The sequence below is a fragment of the Uloborus diversus genome, chromosome 9, assembly GCF_026930045.1.
Source record: "Uloborus diversus isolate 005 chromosome 9, Udiv.v.3.1, whole genome shotgun sequence".
Lineage (NCBI taxonomy): Eukaryota > Metazoa > Arthropoda > Arachnida > Araneae > Uloboridae > Uloborus > Uloborus diversus.
The window spans coordinates 37,488,940-37,513,672 of NC_072739.1; the positions used below are offsets into that span (position 1 = coordinate 37,488,940).

Below are 24,733 nucleotides of genomic sequence, written 5' to 3' on the forward strand. Positions count from 1 at the left end.
GATATCCACCAGTCACATGGTTTGGTTTATGAGCAGCAAAAGGGTTGCCATAGCTCGGTCTACTCTTATTATTAGTCTATGCTTTAAACACATTTTGACACCATTACAAAAATCTATAAATGCACATAAGATTCGTGCTCTCACCGCAGCGGCATCGAACGCCCATCTATCTGGTCGTTCCACGTTCTTTTTCGTGACATCGTAGCAGTGAGAATCAATGTTAACTGGAGTGTTGGCATCGGCTTCCAAGAATTCACTAGAACAAAGAATTTAAACGGTACAGACATTTTAAAATTTCCTTTAGTCAAAAATGGGGTTGTTTCCTTCAGTCAAAAGTACTACTTTTAGTCACTGTAGTTGATAGAATGAACAAAAAAAAAAAAAAAAACATGGGGCGAGGAAATTTTTTTTATTTTCAAAACGTTTAATTTTTAACTAATTTTTTAAAATGTCCGATTTTTTAAACAAGGTGTGGTCCTTATGACGTCACAAGTGATGAAATTTTTCGCGTACTCCACAGGGGCGCTGAATGCTTACGCTTGCTGTCTACCGAGTTTCCACGATATGATAATTTAGAAGCGAATTAAATATTGCACTCTACGCTTGCTATCAACCGTATCGTTGTCAGTACATATGAGTAAAGAAGCGAATTAAATATTGCACTCTACGCTTGATATCAACCGTATCGTTGCCAGTACATATGAGTAAAGAAGCGAATTAAATATTGTGCTCTTAGAATTAGTGAATGGCATTTCATCACTTGTGATGTAATGTGCAGAAGCGTAAAAAATAAAATTGAGTCTGCGCACCGATTAAAATAATTTTAAAGAAATATTCAACTTTGCCAAATTATTTAAAAAATAGTCTAATCGTATGTTTTTAAGCATGCTCTTTCAGAAAAAAAAATACTTTTAAAATTTCGGAAACGACCCCACTATTATAAATGACAGAAAAAACAGGATAAACACATTAGTTGCTTGAATCTCTGCTGCAGCTTAGAGCACGAATGTTTATCTCAGAATAGTAATGCAAAAAAAACTTCATAGTTGGTATTTGTCTTAAATAAATGATTTAAAAACAACCAGTAACTAAAACAAAAAACAGTGTGTCCGAAAACTCCTTGACACATTGTAAAAAATCACAAAAAAAAACAACAAATTGTCGCATGAGTATGCAGTTTGGGAGAAAAGAAAAACAAAGAGTAATTAAAAATAATTTACATCGACGGCTGTATCATCACAGAAAGAAAAACAAGCGTCATATGAGGTGTTTAATCATTTTATTAAACAGAAAGCACTACCTTTCATTACTTAAGTTCAATGTGTGAGCCGTTTGTGGACATGGGGTGAACATGAGTACCGTTTAGATGTGGTTCGAGCAACAAACGGTGCACACATTGAACTCTGGTAATGAAAGGTATTGCTTTCTGTTTAGTAAAATGATTAAAAACAAATTACATTACGCTTGTTCTGGTTAATGTGACGCTCTGGTCAATGTGTGACGGTGCACACATTGACCAGAGTTCATTGTGTGCAACGTATGTTGCTCGAACCACAGCTAAACGGTACTCAAGTACACCCCATGTCCGCAAACGGCCCACACTTTGAACTTAAGTAATGAAAAGGGCATTGTTTTTCCTTTACTAATAATAAAGCTGAAAGTCTCTCTGTCTGTCAGGATCTCTTTGACGCGCATAGCCCCTAGACCGTTCGGCCGATTTTCATGAAATTTCGCACAAAGTTAGTTTGTAGCATAGGGGTGTGCACCTCGAAGCGATTTTTCGAAAATTCGATGTGGTTCTTTTTCTATTCCAATTTTAAGAACATTTTCCCGAGCAAAATTATCATAAGATGGACGAGTAAATTACCAAGTTATCACTACGTGGGACCGTAACATTTGCAAGCCAACTGGCGAGAGATCATCATACATTATTTGTAAATATACAGGCGAACCAGTTTTAATTTTCTACTATGGACAAAGCCATGCGGGTGCCACTAGTGTTTAATAAAATGATTCAACACCTCACATGACGCTTGTTCTGGTCAATATGACGCTCTGGTCAATGTGTGACGGTGTACACAATGAACACTAGTAATGAAAGGTATTGCTTTCTGTTTAATGATTGAACACCTCACATGACGCTTGTTTTTCTTACTGCGACGATACAGCCGTCAATGTAAATGGGCGTTTATTCCATGGAAAACGGTCATTTTGTCCTGCACGTGACACCTCATATATTTCACAAAAAAAAAAAAAAAAAAAATACTGTATCAAATTCTGTAAATAGTAAATATTTTTGTGATTAATTTGTTGTAATCTGGCTAAATTTGCCGCTCATTCCATTATTTTTCATCTGAAATTATCTTAGTAACGTAATCTGTAAATAGTTTCTTGTAATGTACATACAACCCACAACATTTGACCGCAGTATATGTTCCCCCATTTCAGAGTAAAAAGATTCGTGAATGAATACAAAGAATATATGAGAAATTGGTAAAACGTAAGAAGAAATTTCTCAATGGAATATTGTGGATGCTTTCCAAGGATTTATAAATAACCATGGCGGCGTGATCAAAGTTAGTCTAGTATCAGCCGTTGACTGGAAAATGTGTATTAGCCTTTGCGTTGTGTTTTTTGCGCATTTTGATGTAAATACGTGTGTTACCATTAAATTTAGGATGTTAATTGATATTTGCCTAATTGCTATGGTTAATTTAACAGTTGTGAACGTTATTTCATGCACATAGTTGTAAATAAACCTCCTGCGTTTTCTCAAGAACTGCGTCGTCATTTAAAGAATGTCTGAAGTTGCATCGAACTCGTAACAATATTTTAGAACAGCAGTTCCCAGCCCATGGGCCGCGAACAGCGTTTTACTGGGCCGTGGACACTGGTCGAGAATCTGAACCAAAATAAATCTTGGGGTATTAATTGTAAACTGGGGTAATGTAAATGATACTTTTCATTCAGTTAAAAAATATTATATATATATATATATATATATATATATATATATATATATACATAGAAATGCATTGAATTATTTGAACGAATTATCTGAGACTAAAACTATCCAGTTTCAATCCAGGTATCAACTCCCGCGTAGAGGAAAAACAACGTCAACAATCCTATGGAGCTAAGTAAATGCAATAAAAATATTTTTTTCCTTAAAAATTATTTTGAAAATTGTTCCTGTACAGTATATCTGTATATCTGTGGCGCAACATAAGGGGAGAAGGGGGATTAACATCTACAGAATTCTTGTTCTTTAACGCCCTCTCAGTCCTACTATGGTATATTATTTACGCTTAAGGACAGTTATGAACAGGGATCCCCTCCCCTCAGAAAGTAAATTGTGGCTGTACGAGTAATATATAGTAGTTAGTGGGCCTAAATCGTGTTTTCAGCAAAACTGGTGGGAAGCACAATCAAAAAGGTTGGGAACCGCTGCTTTAGAATATTAATAAACATTTTTTTTCTGCTTAACAAATTACAAACTTATGTGTGATTTATTAAGAAAAAAATTTCGTCATTACCCTTTAAAATGATAACTTTTAAAAAGTTATCATTTTAAAGGGTAAAATCATTTTGAAGGGGTTATCATTTTAAAGGGTTGAAATATATGAACCGTCACGTGCGGGATAACGGGTTGATTTTTTTCGTGGAATGGCCCAAATTCTTCTTTTTTTTTCGATGTCATAAAAAATTCTTGAACCTGTGTAGTATTACGGCGAAAGTGCATATTCATGTGATGTTTCGTTGCTTTTTTTATGAGTTTTTAAAATGTATCAGAGCTTTTCTGACACCCTGTATCGCTCATAGTGTAAAATATAAAAATGTCCCACATTATTATAAAACAGTTTATGATATTAAAATTTTTGATAACGATAACAGTCTAAAAACGCATGTTACAGTGTATAAGTTACAGTCATAATTGGTAGGTCTGATTTATTGAGCATTTTCTTGGGGTTAGGAAAACTTCGATGTCAATTATTTTGTCAAAACATCATGGTTTTTACTATCGATCTATTAGAATTGATGTTTTTCTACCATCTTTGTCGTGCGTCCGATATTTTTCTGATGTCAATGATTTATATTTGAACTAAAACTGTAGTATAAAAACTGTAATCATTATGCTTAATTACTAATAATAAAGGTGAAAGTCTCTCTGTCCGGATCTCTGTCTGACAGGATCTCTCTCTGTCCGGATCTCTGTCTGTCAGGATCTCTGTAACGCGCATAGCCCCCAGACCGTTCGGCCGATTTTCATGAAATTTGGCACAAAGTTAGTTTGTAGCATGGGGTGTGCACCTCGAAGCGATTTTTCGAAAATTCGATTTTATTCTCTTTCTATTCCAATTTTCAGAACAAAATTATCATAAGATAGACGAATAAATTACGAAATTATCATAACATGGAACCATAACATGGGCACAAGCCAATTAGCGAGATACGAAATTATCATAACGTGGAACTGTAACATGGATACAAGCCAATTGGCGAGAAAATTCACCATACATTATTTGTAAATATACAGGCGAACCAAAAGACGTTTTAATTTTTCTATTACGGGCAAAGCCGTGCGAGTACCACTAGTACAAAATATAGCTGCATTAAATCTTTAATCAGTGGTTGTGACACCGTATGTTTTTTTTTTTTTTCGCAGTTATCTCAAAAGCAGGCTCCATTGGAAAAATTAGCAAACATCTCTTAGTGCCCAGTAAATGTAACGTATTATGTAATATAATAATGCGTTAAAATAATTATTATAATGCTTGATATTATTACATGCATTATAGTTATAGTCTGAGCTGATGTATATTTTTTCTTTATTTCTCATTGGATATAGCAGATAAAAATGCAACCAAAGATTACAAAAGTGAGCTGGGTAACTTACTTCCAGATATCCTGAACTTTAACGTCAACTTCACAGGCATTAATTTGTTTCAGTTTTTGTACTTCTTCGTAAAACCTGTAAAAATACAAGTTACGGAACATTTTAACACTTAAAATAAAATTAGGTTATTTCTTAATCCCGTCATTTTACCAAAGATAATGGTCTTTGATATAACTATATGGCTGCTGAACATTGCTAAAATCATATTTTTGAATAATCTGATTAAATATTACTTTAAACAAGCTAAAATTCGAAAATGCTTTTTGAAATCAAAAATTTTTATGAATGTTTTTGAAGTCAAAACCAGAAATAGTGTGAAAATTATATTTTGCAAACATTTGACAACATGCCGAATGTCTTATATAACCTCATTTGATTTGATTTGACTTAAATGGCACAAATTAAGGTCTTTTTTCTATTTTCGATGGAAAATCTTTCACCTCCAATAATCCACGAAAATGTTCCAATCTTTTGTTAACAGGACAATACATACGATAGGATTTCTATACAAAAAAGAAAAGAATCCAAGGCAAAAAAAACCCAAAGTGGGAATTCAATCCACGACCTCCCCATTTGAAGCGAAGCTTCAACAACAAAACCACGGAAGACCCAAATATACTCAAAATTTTGAACTGAAGCAGAAAAATGTTAACTGCATAGCTGCCGTCAACCTGGTCAGAAACTAGGGCCCGAGTACTGGGGGGGAGGGGGGTACTCCAAATCAGAGTAGTAAACATTTTATAATTTATATGGCAAGAGGAGGACCCAGTGACCAAACTGACAAGGGGCCCGTCTTGGCTCTCGGCGGCCCTGACCATCTGCTTTTCGGAATCACAGTACTCGAATGACGGGGATATAAAATTAATTATCTATATTAGTGGCGGCCAAAAGTGTGGACTCGTTTGAATTTATTTTTTAAACTTCGTATGTGTTTGAAGAAAATGTTAAGTTTTACAAAATGCAAACTCATTTACATATCATTTTAACAGAATTTAACACGTAGGTCGATGCAAGAATTGCAATACCAAACTAGTATGTTGTGGCCATCACGAAACTTTCTTCTATATTTTTCTTTTTTTTTCTGATCCCTCCCCATGCTTGACGAGGAAGCAATATTCCCAACAAAAACGAAATTACACATGCAAAAACTTGACGACCATCCCAATGTCTGAATTATTGCAAAAGCAAAGCAAAGAGCGAAAATTGAAAGTTATTTTAAAAGCCTTGCTTGAATTAATTACAAATATTTTATTTGTTAACAAATATAAGATGGCAACAGTTAAAAATTTTAAATCATTGAGATAATATTTCCTATCATTTCCATACAATTAAAATCACGAGAAATACGCAGACGACAATCTATTACGATTTATCTTTCTTATTGTTGCATTAATAAAACTATTTTTATTCGCTAAAAAATAATGATAATGAAAATAAATCAGCACCTCTTGGCGCGATTGGCGCCAAAGTTGAACCAAAGCCTGTTTACATATAGATTCACATATATTCCAAATTTCAACCAGAACGTAGCATTACTTCTTGAGATAGGGCACTCACAATGGAAAAAAAGAACGGGCGATTGCGCTACCCCCTTTTTAGCTGTTGACACCAAAATAAAATCAGCTCTTATAACTTATACTAAGGGGTACTTGCCGATAAATTTTTCTTTCATTCCGTTCATTATTTCTTGAGATACAGCAGGCACAATTGAGGACGAAAAACGTTCTATAGCTCAACCCCCGTTTGAGTTATTGACACCAAAATTGAATCAGCACCTGTTCTTGTTAATGGCAACATATGGACCAAATTTTGTTTGATTCCGCCAGTTACTTCCTGAGGAATAGCAATCACGCGTAACTCAAAAAACGTCCCATTGCTCCACCCCCCTTGGAGGAATTCGCGCCAAAAACCAATGGGCACAAGTTCACATAGGGGCACATATGTGTACCAAGTTTCGTTCGATTTCATGCGGTAGTTTTTGCTGTAGCGCGGCCACAAAAAACTGGTCACACACAGACGTGACACACACACACACACATACATACACACACACACAGACAGACAGACATTTTCCAAAAATAGTCGAAATGGACTCAGCACACCTCAAAACGTTCGAATCCGTCAAAATTCGAAATTCGAAAATTTGCACGAATCCAATACTTTCTTCTATGTATTAGATATAGAAGAAAGTAAAAAAGGGCTTTAACGAACCGTTATGGAGTGGTTTGCAATGTCGTAACTTTCCTGACTAATCCTTATTCGTGTTCTCGGAACCAATCAAATGCTAGTATAGCTGTGCTATGGAAGGATGGCGGATGAACTGGAAGTGAAAACAGAACACTTCATTTTGTAATAGGTAGGATCATCGAGAATGTGTAAGTTTTTAGTGCTAGCGCGATTTAGCCAATCATACCCCTTACAAAATGAAGTGTTCCGTTTCCGCCTCCAGTTCATCCGCCATCTCTTTGTGGTCAAGCTTTAACTTCTTACAGAACCTGAAATTTTACTGTAGGAACAAGTCATTGCTGTGTTTTTTTTTATGACGAAGGAAGACTATTTCTAATGTAATCTAACTACAACTATCGCCGCTTATTTTATTTTATTTTGTTTTTTGAGTTGTGAACATTTGAACTTTGTTTTCTGTAGTGAAATCACTATAAAATTCTCTTCGAAATGATAAGTACCAGTTTGCATTTTGTGAAACGTCACATTTTCTTTCAGCATACAAAATTTAAAAAAGTCTTTAAGCGTCCACAAATTTGGCCACTACTTTATGAGAGAGAAAAAAAAGGTAAATTCGTTAATTCAGAAGGAAATACAAATTCTCAAGGAGATTTACGAATGCAATTTGATTAATTCATCCGGAAGTTAAAATACTTAGACTTGCTTGCGGACACAATTGATAGACCTTTCACGAAATGAATTAATACTTTACAATAAAAACTACCGAAATTAGAAACTTTTATATTTTTCCTCTGTACAAATAAACTGCAAGTCTTTTATTTCTGAGTGAGCTCTCTCATCGATCACCTGCAGCCTCTGCCTCTGTTTCTCGATGTCCCCTATAAATCGTCTGAATCTCGTTTAAAAAACTCGTAGCGGCGTAAGAGAGCAAACGAAAACGAAAAAAAAAAGGTTACTGCATTTTTTTTCCTTAGAAAATTTCACCATCTTTTACCAAGAAAAAAAGCAGGGAAAAAGCTCTTTTTTTAAAACAAAATGAAGTAGCCTCAAAGATGTTGTTTTTTACATTGTGTTTATTAGCAATGATTTTTTTCCTTGTCATAACGCAAGTATATATAAGAAAATGAAAACACTCTTAAATAAGTGCCTTGCGCGTTTTAAATTAAAGTCGGCGGTTAAGTATCTTGTAATAAAAATTTTCTCTCTTAACTGGTCGGCAAATTTTTATGCCTGTGTAAAGCTATTAGTAGTTGGGTATACATAGGCAAGAATAAATAAATAAAATAAATAAGTGAATAAATAAGTAATATTATTGATTAAAAACATTAATGTATTTAAAGAACAGTATTAATAGGCTGGGTTGGCATGGTTTCGCACTCTATTATAAAAAAAAAACTATGGTAAATATCGTGGTTTTTACCATCCTGTCCAAAACTGCCCGAAAATGCCCGAAATTGCACTTTTAACGAAGTATTTTGTGAGAAAATATGTGCACAAACCATTAAAAAAAAAAAGCTTTTTTTTCGCACCTAAATATCACCTTTGAGTTATAAATGGAGCTGAAACTAGTTTTCTTTGTAGTGTTGTGAATTTCTTCTCATAACACTGCCAACTCTTACATAAGGAAGCTTTTATGTTATAGAGTTATTGGCAGTTTTTTAAGTTAAATATTTTTAAATGAACATTTCAGAGAAAAATATCGCCAAATACTCATTAATTAAAACTTATTAGCATTTATATTTATGAATTACAAATATTGCAGTAAATATGAATTGATTACATTACACCCCTTTAGCTTTTGCACACTTTTGGACAGTTTAAGACACTTTCGCACAGTTTTGGACGGTAAAAGTCACCTGTCCTGTCCTAAACCAGTTTCAGCCGTCCAAAACTCAACCCTGTTATTAAGTTTAACAAATGATAATGAAAAATAAAATAAATAAATACATATCACTGACTGGTGATAATAATGACCTCTCTCAAAAGATTATTGAAGAAAATCAATCTTTTACATAATGCTACTTTTAACAGATTTGAACTAAAAAGCAAGGATTAATCAGAAAATAAGTTTCCCTTGTTGACTGCGGTCTGAGTTGTGCTTGAAAATCAAAAAATGGAATGACCCATTAAAGATAAGAAATAACTTTATTTTCCACACATTCCAGGAAATTGAGACATTTGCCATACTTCTTGATAAGCTTATAAAGCCAGGAAAAACTCAGGGTGTTTGCACACGGAAGAAGCGTTTAATGTCTCATTTGACTTCAGCCTTGCTTCCTCAGAGCAGGAATTTGCAACTAGGGGGCTAACTATGATGCTATTTTTAACTGATTTGAACTAAAAAACAAGGGTTAATCGGAAAGTAAGTTTCCCTTGTTGGCTGTGGTCAGAGTTGTGCATGAAAGTCAAAAAGTGGAATGACCCATTAAAGATAAGAAATAACTTTATTTTCCACGCAAGTACCAAGGGCATTGAGACATTTGCCATACCTCTTGATAAGCTTATAAAGCCAGGAAAAACTCAGAGTTTTTGAACACGGAAGAAGCGTTTAATGGCTCATTCGACTTCAATATTGCTTCTTCAGAGCAGGAATTCGTAATTAGGCAGTGAAGTTCAATCACTGGCTTAGGAAACGCTGAGGCAAACTGGTTAAACTACTACGAATGGGAGATATTTTTTAGGTGAAACGAATGAAAGAAACTTGATTTCTTTCAGTAGTTTGCTTAAAAATCTATCACATAACTTGAGATCTTGCTTCAAGATTTGAAAGTTTCACTTTCTCCATCTTTTTTATTCCTTCTCAATGATTGCTTCCAAAGCGCTTTCCGCCAAGATTCTTCTTCAAAGTCGGAAACATATGGAATTCACTTGGTATGAGATCAGGACCGTATGGCGGATGGTGTAAACGCTTCCAACAAGAGTTACAATATGAGTTTGCTTTGTCGTCACCGAGAGTGGTCTCTCATTGTCATCCAATATGAGAAACGAGCTGATCTGTGCCTCGCATGACTTCCTTTTACTCCAATTCAATGTCATTTTCCCTATTATTGGAAATTTTAATGTGATTCATTAGTTTACTCTCTAAATATCACCAACAGTGTGCCAAATTGAAGCCAGATTTTAAAAAAAAACACCAAATTTGTCACCAAGTTGGCGACAAAACTTGGCGACCAAAAGACTGGCGATATATCGCCAAGTATCCGCCAAATTATAACACCACTTGAGTATCCATCGAAATTAACAATGATTTCCCCCCAAAAGTAGCAAGTGATCCCTTTAGAAACACCCGAATGCAACCAAAAAGGGAGGTGCACAACTAGACCCCACTAGGAGTCTACGTACCAAATTTCAACTTTCTTGGACATACCGTTCTTGAGTTATGCGACATACATACGCACATCCGCACATACGCCATACATACAGACGTACATGCAGATGACACGAGAAAACTCATTGTAACTAACTCGGGAATCGTCAAAATGGATATTTCGCGTGTCTATATGTTCTTAGGCACTTATCCACGTGTGGTCGAGTCGAAAAAAAAAAACTCAACATTAATTTGGGGGTGAGTAATATGGAAGTTAAGGTCGCGTTTAAAATGAAGTAAAAAAGATCTGAGAAGGCCAGGACGCTTTTTCTGAACCACCTCTTTCAATTTTGACTGTGTATCACAGTACTGCGTAGCATCGTCGCTATGCAAAGCCCTGATGTTTTCCTCTATGGCTTTTTCGAAGTTTATAAGAGGTATGACGAATGTCTCAACTTGCTTGGTACTTTGTTGGCAAATAAAGTTGTGTCGTATCTTTCATGTCTTCTTAATTGTTTTACTTTCATACACACATCTGTCCACAATCGTCAGAGGAAACTTATTTTCCGATTCACCCTCATTAGGGTGTGGTTCAAAAAAACTTTTTTTCAGCTAGAGTCCCGGACACCCCTTATTTTTTAGCCATACTTATTTTTTACCTATTTTTTTTTTAGCTTCTTGCTCAAATTTTAAGAGGGTGCTCAGTGACCCCTCAATTTAACATTAGCCGTAGCATAGAAAATGTCACAAATTTAGAAACATTTAATTTCCCCAGCTGTTTTTTTGTAAATAATTACTTTATTGCAATGTATATGCATATTACTCGTGTATATTACAATATATAGCATTATTTTTTCATTTCAATGTATTTTTTAACCCCTTCCCCATACGTATGAAGTTTGAGGGGGCTAATTATCCTTTTTCAGTTGAAATAGGAAGCTTAACACTAGAACGACTGACATTTTCTGTATACCTAGAAAGACTGAAGGGGCCGGTGTGGCCCCTACCCATCTTTGGAGTGAATTCTTTTAAAAATTCTTCCTGAGGGAGTCCACATACCTGATACACCTTCTTTCATGACTAAATAAAAACTTAGTACTGAATTATTTTTAGTTTTTCTCTCTATACTGGGCAAAAGGTTGAATTAGTTTTCCTTTCTACGAGCAATGGCCACCGTTAGGATGGTAAGCAGTCGGTACTGTTTATAGCATTTGGATAGCCAACCGGCTGCATAAAGAGGAAGTTACAGGTTAAACTAGAGTGAATGGCATTTTTTTATGCTACAACAATTAGGAGAAAGGAAAAAAATAAATTTTTTAATTGTCAAAATGCTTAGGGGCCACTGTGGCCCCTCCCGTCTTTCTAGGTATAAGGATCAATATTAACAGTACTATGAGGCGAATGATTAAATGATTAAACAAGCATTCAAATAGTGTCATATAATGAAAAGTCAGAAAATTCCATGAAGTTCCGTTAGATATTATCCGAGTTATTAAACAACAAACTACGCGAGGGACCACACAGGCCCCTCCGTCTTTCTAGTGTCTTCCAGTATATTACTATCCACAAGTCTAAAAATATTGAGGGGAGTCCTGTTATCTAGAAGAAACTTTTTTTTACATGTATTTTTGAACCACCCTAACCCTCATACCACAATACACGAAAATTTTATGATACAATGCTTGCTGGTTAGCAGTCTAAACAAATGAATCTTGTATAGTTGAAGTGTATAGTTAAAAAAAAATTCCCTCTTAATTATGAAATTTTAATTTAGCGATATCGTTTATAACTGGTGATTTTTTGAAATAGGTAATACGAGGCTTATGCATAAAACAGAAATGGTAATTAGGAACCAGTAATAAAGATTTTATGGACGATGTCCTTCACTACACTTATCAACATTATTTACGGCGTATAACGTAATGTATTTTTATTTCTTATTAATCTTAAATGATGGAAATTAGTAATCTGGAAATTTTGTATTTTGATGAAGTCTTGCTGCTGAAGTTCATCCAGATAGGTGTTTTTTTCCAGAAAAAAAAAAGTTATTTTACACAGAAAACCCCTTTTTTAATAAAGTTTGCTTGAGTGCAGCTCTCAAAATAATATTAATAATGTCAACATGCAGACGATTTGTAACTATGGCGACGAAAATTTCGTTCCCTAAATAAATATTAAAAACAACCGTAGCCATGATAATCTGAAAAATGAAAAAATGAGAGCAAAATCAATTTTGGTCAAGTGAGGATAATAAGCAATTTGTGATTGCTCCAAAAAAAAAAAAAAAAAAAAAAAAAAAAAAAAAAAAAAAAACAATTCCTACTTAGGCAAACAAAGAAAAATTTCATTTTTTTAATTAAATAACTACAATTAATATAAATATGCATATAGATAAGACAGAATCACAATATTGGGTGAGAAAATAAAGAGTGAATCTAATTAATGAATTAGTATTTGAAAACACCGTATTAACATCAAGTGTCATCCACTACAAGTTTAAAAAATATGTATTTGAACTCGAGTTAATGATTAAAAATTATTTTCTTAACGTCTGAAAATTGTAACAGAATGAATGAATATTTATAGGGAAAGTGAAATTGTAATAGGAATTGGAAAAAAAAAAAAAAAAAAAAAAAAAAAAACGACATTGTCCATATCTCTAAGATACGCAAGAACGCGTGATACCTCTAAGAGTTTCACAAAACGGAAGAGTTATTGATTTAGCCCAATAAAGAGGAGGAGGGGGCAAGAATCTCAGCACTAATGCGACAATCTGTCACGGATAATAAAAGTCCATTTCATTTTTGGTGATGGAAATTGACATTCATTGATTCTGTCAGCCAATTTGGCGATTATAATTAGTAAAGGTAATCGGTGAAAGTTTGCTTCTGCTTTTGTTTCTTCTGAACTCCCCATCTGCTGCAATTACCCATGTTCATATTTCTTTCATTTTGTTTCTTTATTCCTAAATTAAAAATTGATGTTAGTCTGAGTAGACGAAACATTTTTGTACAACATATTTATCTTATGAAATGTTTTCATGTCATTCACCAGTTGGTCTACCCAAATTGCTGATTTCGACGTTAGACGATGTCTTCGGATCGATGTTCATTAAAAGTAGCAAAACATTTTTTATGAAATAGTTACGGTTAAAAATTAATGGTTGCCTTAACTCAGGGGTGACTGTGAGTTCATCAAAAAATACCTGAAAGTTTCAAAGCGAGAACGGGGGGGGGGGGGGAGGAGGGGGGTAATCTTCGGCCCCTATTACCCACTATTTCCTAGAATTTAATACTATGGCATCTATGCCATAGTATTAAATAGTTCAATAGTCAGAGTCCTAATAGTGTGTGTACATTTGATTAAAATTTTAATGGGTTACAAAGTTACTTTTGAGCTGGTGTTATACAAAATTATCTTGACATTTGTCCATCTTAAGGGATAGGTGTCCATCTTAAGGCTCTTGCAGGTATATTTGATGAGTATTATATAATTTTTAAAACATTTGCGGAGGTAGGGAGATAAAAGCATAACAAAAAAACACATAATTCCGGTATTTTCGGACATAAAAATACCGGAAATACGTCCGAAAATACCGGAAATTCGGTAAAGTACCGGAACACAATCACCCCTGCCTTAACTATAAAGATGTGCAAATTGAAGCTTCGCGACCAAAAATTAAAATTTGAATTGCTTGTCAGAACTTACTTTAGATTCTCTGCACTAAATTCTTTCTCCAGGAATTGGTAGAACTGCTGTCTACCTGCAGGATCCCGAAGTAGTTCCTGCAGGGAGAATGCCCACCGCTTGACCCGTCGGGCGGATACTTCTTTGCTGTTGAAAGAAACAGGCTAAATCGTATCGAAAAATATGCTCAGAAAACGCGTAACATTTCACGGACCATATGATAATGTTTAACACAGGCAAGAAGTGCATTTCACACATTTTCAATCAGTGCTGGTACAGTGCAAAAAAAAAAAAAAAAAAAAAAAAGAAGAAGAACCGAAACGTCACCGATTATTTCTGGGAAACGTTCTGGGATTTGACGGGTATAGTGAAACCTGTGTAAGTTGAGCACTTGCGGTTCACTACTTTAGTGGTCAACTTAAACAGGTGGTCAACTTATAGAGGTTGAATTATATGATAAAGATCTAATTCTCTGTACTTGAAAATAGTGGTCAACTTAGACCGGTCGACAACTTACAAGGATTGTCAACTTTTACAGTATCTACCAGTTTCCTGTGTAAATCAAGTATCTTTGCGCAAAAGTTTCCTGAATTGCTACAAGTCGCTCAAATGCAAACTTATCACTATTGCAAAAAATATTTTTATCAATCAGTATCAAAAAATACTCAGTGCTTAAATCAAGTGTTTCGCTTTTGGATGAACTACGGTCCACTTAGATTGACTGAGCCCCAACCTTAGAGCAGGTAGTAGTAACTGGAGGGAGCAAGTTCAATGATTGGCTAAAGAATCGTTGAGGCAAAGATTCAATGTCACATGCTTCACCTACGACGAATGAGAGACACGTTTTGCAAATGTAGAGCGCAATATTAAATTTGCTTCTTGATGATCATAACATGGAATCGCGGTAGAAAGCAAGAGTCAGCGTTCAGTGCGCCAATGGAATACGTGCCTAAGTTCATCATTTGTGACGTCATCAAAACCACGCCTTGTTTGAAAAATCGAACATTTTAAAAAATTAATTAAAAAATAACTGTTGGGAAAATGAACGTATTTTCTGGGTCCATGTTATTTATTTATTTATTTATTTATTGGCTCATTCTATCAACTTCAGTAACTAAAAGTAGTACTTTTGACTGAAGGAAACCATCCCATTATAAATATTTCAGACGTTCGTTTATGTTCCATAAAATGTTCTTATCAACTTAAACCGAATTTTCCGATCAAAAGCTACTGAGAAAACTATGGAAAATTCGTATGCTTCTTCCATTGTATTCAAAAATTGAACCTTTCTGGTACTGCAACAATTCTATCATGCTCAATGAAAATGATGAAAACCCACTCCTTGAAATGACAGACTAAATTCATGAAATTTACAAAATATGTGAGCAAGTATTATAACATTTGCATATAAAGAGTATCGAATGGGCAATAGACAAATGAATCAATAATTAAAAGAAAAAAAGAAACACATTTGAACTTAAGGCTTCATTTCTAAAGCGTTTCGAAAGAAGCATAGAAAGAGTTCTTCGTTCAAGTGTTTTTCGTTCAATTTTCAACTGTTCAAAACCTCAACATTAGCGCCTGCGGGTAAATTCAAGGCAAACATCAATCCCGAACTTACAGGCCAATTTGCTTGAAACAAACTTTGTGGGAAAAAGTTTTTGATGTAGAACATGTATAGAAAATATATTTTTGATTTGAACAATTTTCCATTCAATTTTGAACAGTTCAAATCTTTTAACATTAGCACCTACGAAGAAACTAAGAGTCAATATAGATCTTTTTAACTTTCTTAACTTAAATTTTTTCTATAGATTTTATTTACACTTTTACGCACGAGTTCTTATCTTACTCATGTCTTAGCACAAAATTTCAACTTTTTACAAATATATTTAATTGGTTTGATGTGCATTAAAAAAAAACCCATTTTATTCGAGTTCATTTTTCTACATAACGCAAAAATAAATAATATCTGATTTTAATCCTATGTTCCTTCTTATAGACATACTCTACTCCGTGTTATTTACGACGTATTTCATTCTATGAAAGGGAAGAATGCCATTCAATATATTTCGAAACTATAATAATCTTCCTTCACATTACTCAAACCCAGTTCTCTTGGAACAAAACCCACACAACCTCTGGTTTATTTTTGGAAACATGTTTCGCAAAATGCACTTCAAAATGAAAAAAAGAAAAAAAAAAAAAAAAACGGTAGGTGTACTAGAGGTTAAGTTAAGATAAATTACATTTTTTTAAATGAAAAAATTCATTTTACAAAATTACATAAAGAGTACATAAAAAGTGAATAATGCTTTTTTCTAACATAACATGTATTTAAATGTTTTTGCTCAGTTTTGGCAGTGCATTTGAAAATGTAAAATTTTCTAATTGATTATTGAAAATAATCAATGATATTCGAAATACTTTTCTTTGAATGAATATATAGACGAATGAATAAACTAATAAACGAATAAAATAATATAAAGCCATGAATGAATGAATAAATACATGAGTTAATAAACGATTGAATAAATATGTGAATAAATCAGTAGATGATGAATCAATAAATGAGTGAATAAATAAATGAATGTACGAGAACTAATTGATGAGTGAATAATTCAATAAATAAATGAATGAATAAATACATTAAATAAACTATTTCACTCAGTCTTATTTACTTTGGCCAAAATGCATTTGACCAATTGTACTACACATTCAGAATCAAAATGGCCTAGTATTTATTTAATAATCTCTGTACAGAACTTCAGTATGTCTTAATCTTAATGTAACAAGAACGTTTATGCAATAACTTTATGATTTTGTAATAGCAAAAGTTATTTTTGATGTACCCCAACATATTGCAACTTCAATAACAAACTTTGAAAATCGCTTACATTAAGATGTACCTAAATTTTCAATGGTCACTATTTTCCGACTTTAGTTGGGGAAAACCTAAACTGGCAGCGTCATAATGCTGAAATTAGGATCTGCGTAGCCTTCACAATACTAGCAGGTTAGGTTTGGCCAACTATAGAATCAACTAAAGGTTTAATAACATAGTTAAATATTGCCAGATAGGTGGTGCTTCAAGCAGAGTAAAATATTTTAACATTTCACTTTGGTCCACATTTCGTAACTTGAATTTTCTCTCTCTTTTTATGATTTTAAAGAACATTATTGGGTATTTCTACGGGTAACTGACTGACATGTTTGAAGCAAAAAAAAAAAAAAAAAAACGCATTTTGTAACATTCAACGCAAAATATATATTGTGCAAAAGATCTTTTGCCCTGAAATATAGTATATTTTAAGCTGAATATAATAGTATAGTTGAATTTCCGAAATACATTTTGGATGATTTTTAAATATTTATTAAAAACATGTTAACTGATTGACATTTTAAGAAGCATGTCAGTCAGCTACCATGCTTTTAAGATTTTTTTTTTTTTTTGAATCATCCAAAATATTTTTTGAGAATTTAAGTATGCCACTGAATTTAGCCTAAAAAATACTATGCTGCACGGGAAAAGTTTGCTTTTTCCAATGTATAATTTACGTTAAATAATACAAAATACGTTTTGTCTTGCTTCAAAAATGTCAGCCAGTTACACTTGGACTTATTATAAAAATTTTCTTGAACCAATTTTCTAATAAGATTACTTTTATTTATAAAATAATACAGATATACGATAAAGTGTATAATTGCAGTAACAATTAAAAGTTTAAGTTTTTTTATTAAAGTTTTTTTTTTGAGTAAAAATGCAATTTTTTCTTTCTTTTTTTTTCTTTTTAAGCATTTTTAATGGGCAGATAACAGCTATATTAATATTAGGTAGTAAAAATGCAACAATTTCCTAGAAATCACTTTTTGATTTTCAGAAAACGATGCAACTTTTGCAAATGAATATGAAGAGTTTCTTACTAAAAAAAGAAAAAATCTGTCAACGTAAAGATAAATAAATAAAAAAAAAAAATACTCCTTTTATTCTAAAAGTCTTCCAGTTTTTGCTCCCTTTGTTCTGATTTGATAAGCTTCAGAAACATATTTCCAGCGGCGCTTGGCATTTTATCTCAACACTTTAATGCAATAGAAATACAATTTACTGAAGCAGAAAAAAGTGACTGGGAGTTTCTGGAGAGTATTACAAAGCAGGATGGTCTTTTCTGGAAACAAATTTAATTTACTTTCAGTTCTGTCAGTAGTTTGGATTACAATAATTTGAAAAACGAACTTTAGTTTTTTGTAGTTTATTTTATTTGCTTATTTATTTAGGTCGGAAAATACGATTATAAATTTTTACGGATAATTGTTTTATTTATTTATTTTTTTAAACAAATTCTTAAAGAGAGTAATGCAGAGGAAAACGTTTGTGCAGCATTGGTTTTACGTTACAATCAAAAAATCAGGAGATATTTTTAAAAATACTCTTTCAAAAAGAGCATTTATAGCAGTGACTGCCGAACGGTTTATACCTGCCCCCCTCCCTCTTTGCCATACAAAAATTGTTTTGCCTCCCTTTATTTTTTTATAATAATCTGATTTTGTGAATTCCATCCTGGTGCTGCAATTTTTTACTGGATTATAAAAATAATACCACATTTTTCCTAAAGTATTTTCTGTACAATTAACAAAACGTTAAAAATGCAGAAAAATATATTTAAAATAGTAAGACATTAGGAAAATATTGATACAATATAAATGCGATGGACGGGCTTTGGAAATTTATCGTTGTTTTTAGTGCAGGCGCTCAAACTTGAAAGCCACAGTGATGATGTTTTGCTTACTTATTTTCCAACTTCAATTTATCCCCTCTTTTTTCGTTCAAAGCTTTTAGTAACAGCTGCGTGTCCCCCCCCCCTCTACGATAGACAGGGGCTATGGATACATTGCATCTAGTACACACTGTCTAATCATACTTGCTATGGTTCCTTTTATGGAACCTATGCTCGCGGGGACATGTAACGGGTAACTGATTATTCCCACATATAACACTAGACTTTACTATTCCAATTACTACATTAGTTATATACATAATTCTATATACAATACAGAGCGTGTCGCCAATGCACACATCTCCGGAGTTCGTTCCGATCTGCTCTGTCCAGAGAATTAGAGCCGCTATAAAGATAGGCCGACGCATCAGCTTAAGTCTAGCCATTTTGGATCGGATTTTTCATTGCTGCGCTGCTAGGGTTGCCATAGCAAAGTTTCGGATTTCGCCAAATTTGCCGAAAATAATATTTTATTTAATAAACAATTCACGTGCCGCGAATAATTGCTCGCAGTGAGCAATCACCAAACGCGATAACTCGCCAGAAAAGACAACAACTCAAACACGCGCTTCGATCCAAAATGGCTGATCGTAAGCTGATGCGTCGGCTCGTATATATAGATGCCTTACAGAGAATATTTTTCCCAGTGGCGTCAGTGCCTTCTGACGTCACTACGATTATGATAGCGGAGTTCGATTAGTTCGATACACCACAATACTGCTGTTCGTAATAATAATGTGTACGTTTCATATTGTCTAAAGTAGGTAAAAGTGTTTTTTTCCCCAAACATCATTAGTATTTTAAAGACATTTTTGTAGAATGCAACTTGACAAGTTAGCAATGTGTTTGCTTCTTTTAACCAATATTGTTTGCTTTCCTAAGCCGAGACTTAACGCCTATTTGGGCATGCGTCAGGTCTGCTGTGATTTTATCAAAATAGGGAGGGAAACCCGGAAGTAAAAGATGCAAAATAAAGTGTTCAAAGACAGCTAGTGCGAGCGGTAAGTGCCCATCCTCAACCTATCGCCCCCTTTTTGAAATGGAATCTGTCCTGAGTGGTAGTCTTCGCTTCCGAAAACTGACAACCGACCGATGGACGAATGACCGATTAATTAAAAAAAATTTCATACGACATGTAATGTGAGCCAACGGACTTCGATTCATACATACTTACGTTTGTTTTTCCATCTCCCAATACTCCGTGCTGTCCGAAATCCACGGATTCGAATACTCAGGTGGCACCAAAAATGGATCGTATTCCTGATACTGTTCGAAATAGTTTATGTACCTTTTTAGAAAAAAGAAGAAAAAGAAATCTTTATAAATTTCTCGAAAAAAAAAAGAAAAAGAAAACAAACTTCAAAATCAGTTAAATGAAAATTATTGATGAGCCGCAAAACGAACGTAATTAAACGCAAATAGAGAATAAAGGTACAGTCAAGGGATTACATGCTGTTCAGTGGACGCCGGTTAATTGAATCAGTGGTTAATTTAATCTACCTCTTTAATGAATCAAATCATCAAAAACAGAACAAAATCCAGCTTTACTGAACTAGCAGCTTTATGGAATCAAAACTTTTTAAAACAGACGTGATTCATATAAGCGGCGGCCACTGTAGTCGGGCGGGGGGAGGGGGGAGGCACAGTCGTCCTGCGAAGTACAGTGAGAAGTCCCTTTAGTTTTCTCAAGACTTTGGGACACGACGAAAGCTTCGAAATAAAGGAATATTCAAGTTATACGGCTTCGAGTTATCTAGAGTTGATTTCAGTAGAGCTTCGTTTATCCGTACTAACTAGGACCAAAGGCAATCCCAATGATCAAAAATCCGGATAGTATGGGCAACATCATCATCATCATCATCATCGACTCGACAAGCCATTGTGGGTCCTGGTCTTTTCCATAAGTTTCTTCCAGTTGGATCTATTTTTCACTTGACTTTTCCAATTTGGGGATTTGATAGTTTTGAATTCTCTTTCCAAGCAATCCAGCCATCTAGTTTTTGGTCTGCCTCTCGGACGTTTGCCAGTTTAGGATCTTTTTTGCATTTAGGATCTTAAGTGGCATGGATAATAGTATGGGCAACAGGCAAAACAAATCCTGAAATTAGCAGACTCACCGTTTCTTATGATTAAAAAGAAAGTTTTATTCCCAAAATTACATTGGATTGTTTACAAGACATTAAAACGTTTTAAAAAATCCCATAATTTTTTAGCAAAGAATTGGCCCACTGTCTTTTGTTTTAAACACACGTGGGGTGTAAATGAACCATTATCACGTTCAGACTTTTCTCAAAAATAAACCAAAATAAAAAGTAAATGTTTAATGTACTTAAGTTCTTGCTATCATAATTTATCTATGTGAAGAGGAATAGTTTTAGAGGATACACATTTCATCCATTCAAATAAATCTAAACAAACAAACTATTTAATTGAAGGTTCATACTTTTGGAAGCATTCAGACAGCTATACCAATAAAATCTTATTTTAATATCTTTATTTTAATTTCTTTTGTTGAGGTTTTACGATTAAATGTCAGAGGTAATAACCTTAACTTACGACTCACACACTTTAGAAGTCTTGACATTACCCCTGTCAATCTTTTTCTGAATCATACGAATCTGAAAAAGAATGGATAATATGAGGTGCAATTCAAGGGTTAGAAACTGATAAGTGAAGTCAAGTCCAAACTCCGTTTGGTTCTGAAAAATGCGCAAAGCAAATATCAACTTTGCATGAAACATCATGCAATCTACTACAGTTGAAATTGGAGTTTAATTTACATTGAACAGCAATAACGACAACAGCATTTCGCATATCAAAACTAGCAACGCTTTTAACCAATCAAATTCCGAGTGCATTAGTTGCCCCGGCAGCAATCGTGGCATGATAGATCAATTAATATCTTTGCTGAGTGACAACTTTCTGATTACAGTTGTCATTCGCTCCGTGAGTGAAAATTCCGCTTGAATAAACTGAGAAAAAACGATGTTAGTTACGAACTTTATGCATGAGTTTCGGGGAAACAGGGAATAGTGATGGACATAATCGAGTTCCCTTAACTGAATCACTCGATTATTCAAGATCAATCGAGAACTCATTATCACTTTTCGAGTTCTAGAGGAGTAAACTGCTCGAGATCTCGATTAGCCTTCATAATGCTGTGAGTGTGGGTTTGCTTCAACTATAGATAAAGATTGGTAAGTGAATCTGAAAATGTAAGCTGTGTTCGGGGTCTGTTTTAAAAAATTTCAAAGTGGTTGAGGTTAAGCATGAATCAAAATTTACTGATTGAGTCATATGTTCTGCCTGTATAAGGGGGAAAATGAGTCTGTTTTTGAAGAGGATTATATTTGCACTAAATGTGCTGAACTCTCAGACTTAAGACTTAAGATGCTAGTTTTGGAAGCCCAGTTAGCATTAGGGTGTAAGCCAGTTGTAGAGGGTATAAATGTTCCAGAGATTCAGGGGGAAGTTTCAAATGAGGAGTTAGATTGGGAAACTAAGGGTGTAATTTTGGGGGATTCTATGGTAAGGGAGGTGGGTAACACAGTTGGGAGAGTAAAGCGTAAGGTGGCTAGGTGTTGTTTACCAGGGGCTCGGGTGAAAGACGTTAATTTGGTTGCTGAAAAGAAGGGAGTATTGAATAAGGAGGACATGGTTACTTTGTGGGTGGGAACAAATGATGTAGGCCACAGTAAAAATGAGGAGTTTTCTAGGGAATGGGAATCCCTGTTGGATAAAGCAACCAGCTTTTCGACGAATGTCCAAGTGGTTGGTTTGCTTCCCAGGTATGGAGTGCATAGGAGCTGGCTAAATCAACGTGCGAGGTGTATGAACTTGCTACTGAAGTCAATTTGCGAAAAGCGCAGTATCAGGTTCATTGATGTATGGAGTCACTGTAAACGGGATTGGATTGCTAGGGATGGCCTGCATCTGAGCTCTACAGGGGTCAAAATGGTTAGTGGATTAATTTTAAGGGCTTCGGAGTCAAAAAACTAAGTTGGAATGGGGGGCATGGTTCAAGCACCAGGTATCGAGAGAATGAAATGCTTTTGGGTATTGCTAGAAATGGAAATAAAGTGACAAACAAGAGTAGTAATGTTAACAATTGTAAATTAGGAAATTTCAGGGTGTTAAATAAAAGCAACTTAGGCATGCTTAAAGTTTTCTATACCAATGCTCGCAGTATTAGGAACAAGATGGATGAATTGAAAAGCATAGTTATGGATGAGAAGTTGGATGTTATCGGAATTACAGAGACATGGGCTACCGAATCTGATGCAGAGTTATTACATATTGCTGGGTATAATTTATTCAGACAGGATAGAGTAGGTAAAAGAGGTGGTGGGGTTTTATTTTATGTTAGAGACAATTTTATTTGCAATGAATTGGTCATAAATGATAAGCCTACTGATATTGATATGGTTTGGCTGGAGTTGATGAGCAGTAAGGGCATAAAGCTACGCTTTGGAAACATTTATAGGCCACCTAATTCAAACCAGGGACAAGATGAACAGATGTACCGTATTATTAGTGACATGTCTAGTAAGGGATCCGTTATCATAATGGGGGATTTCAATTTTCCGGGTATTGATTGGAATAATTTTTATCCTGGTAATGGCAAAGAAGAGGAATTTTTAAAAGTAATTGGTGACTGTTTCTTAGATCAAGTTGTAACTCAGGGAACTCGAGAGGAGGCCATTTTGGATCTAGTTTTTTGTGACATAGGTAGTTTTGTTCAGGGGTTGAGTGTAGGGGAGCATATTGGAGATAGTGATCATAACAGCATTAGGTTCCGGGTTAAATTTGAAGTGTGCAAAGATGATAATTTTAGGTTTGTGCCCAATTTCAGAAACACCGATTTTGTTGCACTTAGGCAGAGCTTGAAAGAGGTTTTTTCGTCGGGGTTGGAAAATAGCGACGTAGATCAGCAGTGGACGGAATTTAAGGATAAACTTGCTAAAACTGTTGGGGACTATGTTCCATTTAGGAGAAAAGGTGTTAGTACCAAAATTTGGCCCATGTGGTTCTCCAGGGAGACTAAAGAAGCTCTTAATTATAAGCAAGCCACTTTTCGTAAGTTTAAAGAAACTGGTAAGAGTGCGGAGAGGCTCCAGTATGGTAAGGCAAGGCGAAACTTTAAGTATTTGGTACGGATTCAGAAAAGGGAATTGGAGCAAAGGCTGGCAGATGACATTGATGGGAACCCTAAGAGGTTTTTTGCTTACGCTAATTCTGGGAAAGCTCGAAACAGTCAAATTGGGCCTTTGGTTGATGAGTATGGAAATTTAATCCAAAACGATAGGGATATTGCAAATGTTCTAAATAACTTTTTTTCCAGTGTGTTTAACGATAACTGTATCTCAACAGTTGACACTAACAAGACACAAGCTATTATACAGCTTGAGGATTTTGTATTTTCCAGGGAGGAGGTTTTATTTCATTTGAAAAAGATTAAAGCAACTAAAGCTCCGGGACCAGATAATATTTATCCAAAAATTTTAGTTGAATGTGCAGAGGAATTAGTGGATGTTATTTTGAATATTTTCAATGCTTCTTATAACTCGGGGACGGTGCCAGAGGACTGGAAGCTGGCTAACATAACGCCACTCTTCAAGAAGGGGTCTAAAGGTATTGCTGGGAATTATAGACCTGTAAGTTTGACTTCGGTGATTTGTAAGATTTTCGAAACTTTGATCAAAATTAAGATCATGATGTTCTTAGAGACTAATAGTCTGTTGACTAGTTTGCAGTATGGTTTCAGGAAAGGTAAATCCTGTACTACTAATTTATTGCATTTCTACGACAAGGTTACCTCAGCTTTAGATAACAAAAAATGTGTGGATGTTGTTTATATTGATTTTCAAAAAGCTTTTGACAAGG

At 34.5% G+C, this 24,733-nt stretch overlaps 1 protein-coding gene across 1 annotated transcript in view; it reads right to left on the reverse strand.

The window, feature by feature from the left end:
- LOC129229219 (regulator of G-protein signaling 7-like) overlaps positions 1-24,733 on the reverse strand; it is a 227,303-nt gene that overhangs the window by 8,111 nt on the left and 194,459 nt on the right. The window contains exons 10-14 of the mRNA XM_054863482.1: positions 21,407-21,468; positions 20,025-20,138; positions 14,097-14,222; positions 4,898-4,972; positions 145-256 (exon numbers count right to left, since the gene is read on the reverse strand). Coding sequence (XP_054719457.1) covers positions 145-256; positions 4,898-4,972; positions 14,097-14,222; positions 20,025-20,138; positions 21,407-21,468 — 489 coding nt within the window. The remainder of the gene's footprint in view (positions 1-144; positions 257-4,897; positions 4,973-14,096; positions 14,223-20,024; positions 20,139-21,406; positions 21,469-24,733) is intronic.